We start from the raw sequence: 5,655 nt of genomic DNA on the forward strand, positions 1-5,655 counted from the left end.
TAGAGTATTAGTAATGTAAGCGAGATTAGCGGCAACCACGCTGGCGATGCTAGCAGGCTATATGCTAATAGCGGACAAAAATAGAACTAGTGATAACAAGGCGCTCTGATTGTTTTTGTTGTAGAATACGATAGGGGATATATTCACACGTTATAGAAACGAAAATTATGGTGTATAAAATTGATTTTAAGATAAAAAATTAGACGACAAAATTAACTTGACGGAGCTCAAACTCAAAACACACGGCAGCAACCTGGTGAACAATAATGGAGAGTAGGCTAGCTAAATAGATAGATCTCACACGTCTATACATAAAGCTGTAACAGCTGAATTCGCTTACAGCAACTTTAATTTACTACTAATTTGATTTTGTTGTTGTTTTGTCATGTCTTTAGTACAAAGTGTCATCTGTGTCCTGTAGAGGGCGCATATGTCCAGTCGATGGGCGGAGAGAAGCGAGTGACGCACTTCCTGTCTCTTTTAAACCCCAGTAGCGAAGCTTTCCCCCCTTTTACTTTCTCCAAGAAGAAGCAGAGGCAGTTGGAGCAGTCGACACCCAACTCTTATTATATCACTGACAGAGTTACAGTCCGCTACCATGACTTACCAAGAATGCATATCAGGTAATCTGACCTGTAACAAGAGTCTTAAATGCATGTATATTTTGAGTTGTTCTGCAGGTTTGGCGGTCCATACTGTGCAGGCTGCTGAACACGTGCTCTCCACCATGTCTTGAAGATTATGGAGTATCATAAACAACTTGTTAATATGTTTATTATATATGATAGTTTAAATTACAGACACCGTTAAGCTGAAATATCTGATCTCGGACAAATAGGCTATTTTTATCCCCCTGATGCAGTTCAGCTTAAGCTGGAGTTATACGTGCTATATGTCTCTGTTTTCATAGGTCAGCATGCATTTTATCATCAATGTGTTTACCTGGGCCAAGGGAGAGCTTTTCTAGATCAGATTGTGGTGCTAGGTTTAAAAAAACAAACAAAAAAAAAGAGTTATTGTAATGCATTATAACCTATTCTTTGCAACTTAACATGAGCATACACGCTTTCAAAATGTGTAAAGCATTATTTATTATAATTAATATTGTTGGTGCACAGTTATCTGTAACGGTTCTAATGCTGATAAGTTTTTTGCTGCTTAATATTTTTGTGGAAATCATATTTTTTCTGCATTCTTTGAATAGAAAGTTCAAAAGAACATCATTTATTTAAAATATAAATATTTCATGATTATATAATCGTCTTAACAGTCACTTCTGATCAGTTAAAATACATTTTCAATTACATTTTGTCTGTATAATTCAAATTATAACTATTTATATAATAAGCCTAATGCACTTGGCTTGCAGTCGTGCAAGTTGTAGTTTTGTCATCTGAAAACAACTTCACAGGTTTAAATCTTCTATGAATTGTTTAATGTATCGTTAAATAACTTAATTGATCCTTACTAAAAAAAACGTGACTTCACATTTATATGGAAGTCCGTTTCCGCCACTGAATAAAAAATAAAAAAAGGGAATAGTGACTTTTTATCTCACAATTGAGATACAAACTCACAATTCTGACTTTTTTTTTTCTCAGAATTGCACGTTTCTCACAATTCTGAGAAGAAAAAAAAAGGAAGAATTGTGAGAACGTTGCAATAACTTCCCCGCTGCGGTGCACGCTACATCAGCAATTCAGTTTTTAGAGTGCTTCCTGAGTTTGAGGAATATTTGATTAATTTCCTTAGCAATCTTCTGGGATATGCATGTTTGTCCCCTAACACCAGCATAGCAAAAGGGAGTAAGTCTGCAGTATATAACGACTCTTATTCGAAGTAAATAATGCTGAAAAACTAGGCATAATAGATTTTATTTTGTTTACTTTTTACTATTGTAAAGTTCAGCTTTCAGGAGCACATAATGCATCTTGATGCAGCAAATGTGTTATGATCTACTCTTTTTGCCATCAAACCAACAAGCCTAGAAAGTGAGTTCGATTCATGCAATTTTACGATAGGCCTACACAAGTTTTACCATGACACAATGATTTTGAAAATATAAATGACATGAATCATAAAATATTGATAATTAAGGCAATAAATAAAGGCAATTTGCTGTTTTTAAAATTACACATTTTGACACACAAGTTATTTCATCTAAATATGTTAATAAGTTAATAGGTTTTTTAAAATCTGGACATTTTGCTCACCAAGGCTGCATTTATTTGATCAAAAATAAGTAAACAGTATTGTGAAATATTATTACAGTCTAAAAAATTTTTTTTTTTTTTTTTGTATTATTATTATTTAGTGGCGGAAACGGGCTTCCATACCCTTATGTTAATTTTATAAAAGATTATAGGAAATGACTGATTGGTTGACTGGAGTAGTGAAATGACTAATTGACACTCCCCTCTTTCTCACTAGACGGGCTGCAGGACACAGGATAAGGGCCGCTCGCTCTCACTGGGGTCCGTGCATCAGCTGAGAGCATGAGGGAAGGTGCCCATTAAATGAAAATGCATTTAACATGTAGGAGGCGGCTGTTACCTGTCCATCAGGTACTGCATTAGCATACGAGTGAGTGCTCACTGTCAAGAGCCCTTCTGCCTCGTGAATATGCATTATAACTGATATTATGACTGTATGGCTTATATAATGGTAAATGAGCTTTATTCTGTTTTGTTTTTTTTCCCCTTAGGTTTGCAGCATAAAGCCAATATGAAATGAAAATTTGAATGGCATGCAAAGAAAATAAGAATGCAAAGGATTGTAAGGTACAACACTTCAAACAGTCTTAAATGCACCTTTAGTGCAAATGGTTTAGCAACAGACTAAAGTGAACGTCAAGACGTTAACGCAGTAAAGATGTGCAATGATGACTACAAATCGCTGAGGTCACGACCAGTGAAGCTACATAATAGCATGTATTAGCTGAGCACATGTTGTCTGTGCTGGTTTGTGTGCTTTAAGGCCGGAGGGCTCTATTTTTGACTCCTTTTCTCTTGCCAGTGTTTCCACAGGCAAAACTATAAATCCAGATGGCATGCTGGATCAACCCGAGCTGATGGAAAAATAACAGTGGAGGGCCGAAAAGACTGAAAAAAAAAAATGTATGAAGGTGGCGATAGAATAAGAATTTCACACCTACAGTACCTACCACACATGGCTTTCACACATCGGCTAGGGCTTGGAGAGAAAGCCCAGATGAACACAAATGTAAATGTACCATTTTAGTATTCATGACATTAGGTAATGTTATTGTCTTATGCTTTTCACTGTAATATCTGTATCTTCCGGTTTCATAATAAACATTCAACAATGCATCCAAACAAAGAATACTGCATTTGAGTTTTTTTCATGCTTGCTGTATGTAACGAAATTGTACCAAAAAATTTAACGAAAAAATAAATTACTTTGCCTGTATTTTAATAACTGTAGCTCATTGTTTAATGCTTGTAGGAAAATGAATTTATGAACTTAATTTATATGCTACTGTTAAGTAAAAAAAATACTTTTATATGCTCGGACATCTCATCAAAAGTGACAGCAAAAACGTTTTACTATTATTTTCCATTTCAATTAAATGGTTCTTCTGAACTTTATATTAAGTAAATTCCTGGGGGGGGGGATCAACTTCTTGTATTTCAAAAATATTGACTGGTTTTCAACACTGATAATAAGCAATATTTCTTCAGCAGATCAGCATATTAAAATGATTTTTGAAGGATCGTGTTACACTGAAGACTGGAGTAATGATCCTGAAAATTCAGCTTTACATTACAGGAATAAATAAATATAATTTAAAATATTCTTTTATGTGCTTTTGACCTGTTATAAATGCATTTAATAATTTTATTATATGTAACTTAATATTAATCTATGTATTGGGGGTGGTGAAAAAGATATTTTTATAATAGCAGAGGAAACAGCTCCGCAGATAAGGTGGGCGGCACCTATCCAGAACAAAAATAATATTTTGCTTTTAAAAATTTTTCTTTTTATATCACCACACCAACCCCTAAATAAAAATAATGATAATAATTCATTACATTTATATAGCGCTTTTCTAGGCACTCAGTGCTTTACATTGTCAGGGGTATCTCCTCATCCACCACCAGTATTTCTACAAATAAAAAAAGTGTTTATACATTATGAAGGTATTTATTGTGTTGCCTTCATGCAAATTTAAACTGAAAAACAAACTACAGTGATGAGTAAACACTAGAGAACAATATTAAATACAGAAGCACTAAAAGGCATTACAGTAGTGAATTTTGGGAGAAATTGTGATTATGTAACAATCCAGGAATCCTTGTTGGTCCAAAAAAATGCAAATTTTGTTTTAATTTAGTTTTGTGGTAAAGTGTGACCAGCAAGTGATCTTAAGCAATTTACTCTTGCATGTGATTATTCCTGCCCAGCAGGACAGATGTGTTTATATGCACTAACTGTTACTGACGAGAGTTATGAAACTGTTCAACTAATAGTAAGTCCAAAGGGTGACTGCGTTTTCATTAATGTTATTAATGTGCTTCTGTAACCATAAACACAAGTGCTCAACTCAGAAGGCTGTAAGAGTCATATGCAAATTACAGTATTCATTTCATAATGCTCTTAGAGAAACGCGAGTTATGTAACCCAAGAAAAAAAAAGTTTATTTTGATTTCTTTTATACTGACATTCGTTCCACCTAGGAGTGAACAAAGTCCAAAGCAAATCTGGCACAAAAACAAACAACAGTTACATGAAAGCAAAACCAACCCAGGCTTATGTAAACCAGATTACTCTATTTTTTCCTCCTCATCCTCCTGTCCTTCCTCATAGTGGCGATACTCTGGCTTCAGCTCCCAGGTGCTCTTATGAGGCCCTCGGGAATTATACACTCCGATCTCCCTAAGAATCTCCTTCAGGTAAATCTAGAGGAAGAGCAGATCGACAGGGTGAACACATGCTGCCAAGATATGATCATACATCATCCAACTCTTAACAACTTTGTGAAAAGTGCTAAATTCTTTATTTAGCCTCACTTAGTGTAATCTATGCACTAAATGGCAAGACTACTGTGGGAAGTAACAATTATCTTACTCCGTTCTGTTTAGTTTATTTTCAGTTATGACTCATGTAACTTCAATCACATTTATATTTCTCCAATCCTTCAGGGAGACTGAGGCAGCAGTCAAGTGGCAATTATTCATAGGATCATCAAGAGCTCACTTAACTATGAAAATATAATCAACACCAAACCCATGCAGAATATTTGCGATTTCTTGTAACTTGGTTTAATCTCTCTCATGTATAACTTCTAATAAAACAACTGAAAAGATTTATTCAAAATTGCCATTAACAGAGCAAACATCAGTTTTGATGAACCCTTGCGTAAAAGGCTGCACTTGAAGTTATTTTTTTTTTCTAAATTGCAACCTCATCATTCAAATGTGTAATTAAATATATATTTAAATACATGACAAAGTTTCAAAATAGATGACATTAAAATATATTTTAGTTTAATATAATAGCACGCCAATACACTGTATTTTAAAGTGGGTCAAATAAAGCACCCTGAAGTTCAGCTAATTGCATTTAAAGGGGTCATATGATGCTTTTTTTAAAGATCATTATTTTGTGTATTTGGTGTAACAGAATATGTTG

The 5,655-nt window shown here is 34.4% G+C and overlaps 1 protein-coding gene and 1 long non-coding RNA gene across 3 annotated transcripts in view; one reads left to right on the forward strand and one right to left on the reverse strand.

Annotated features, from left to right (window-relative positions):
• Positions 1–433: 433 nt before the first annotated feature.
• LOC107661323 (uncharacterized) lies at positions 434–3,095 on the forward strand. 2 transcript variants are annotated; one of them, XR_001631092.1, is made up of 4 exons: positions 434–623; positions 2,431–2,583; positions 2,705–2,780; positions 3,016–3,095. It is a non-coding gene; the product is annotated as an uncharacterized LOC107661323 (long non-coding RNA). The 2 variants fall into 2 exon arrangements; XR_001631091.1 differs by having other exon boundaries at positions 2,431–2,564.
• Positions 3,096–4,339: 1,244 nt separating this feature from the next.
• Positions 4,340–5,655, reverse strand: part of gtf2f2b (general transcription factor IIF, polypeptide 2b) — a 17,127-nt gene continuing 15,811 nt past the window's right edge. Inside the window, exon 8 of the mRNA XM_016450844.1 lies at positions 4,340–4,922. Within this exon, the coding sequence (XP_016306330.1) occupies positions 4,788–4,922 (135 nt within the window). The 3' untranslated portion in view covers positions 4,340–4,787. The remainder of the gene's footprint in view (positions 4,923–5,655) is intronic.

The sequence above is a fragment of the Sinocyclocheilus anshuiensis genome, unplaced genomic scaffold (genome assembly GCF_001515605.1).
Source record: "Sinocyclocheilus anshuiensis isolate Anshui unplaced genomic scaffold, SAMN03320099.WGS_v1.1 scaffold507, whole genome shotgun sequence".
NCBI classification, from domain to species: domain Eukaryota; kingdom Metazoa; phylum Chordata; class Actinopteri; order Cypriniformes; family Cyprinidae; genus Sinocyclocheilus; species Sinocyclocheilus anshuiensis.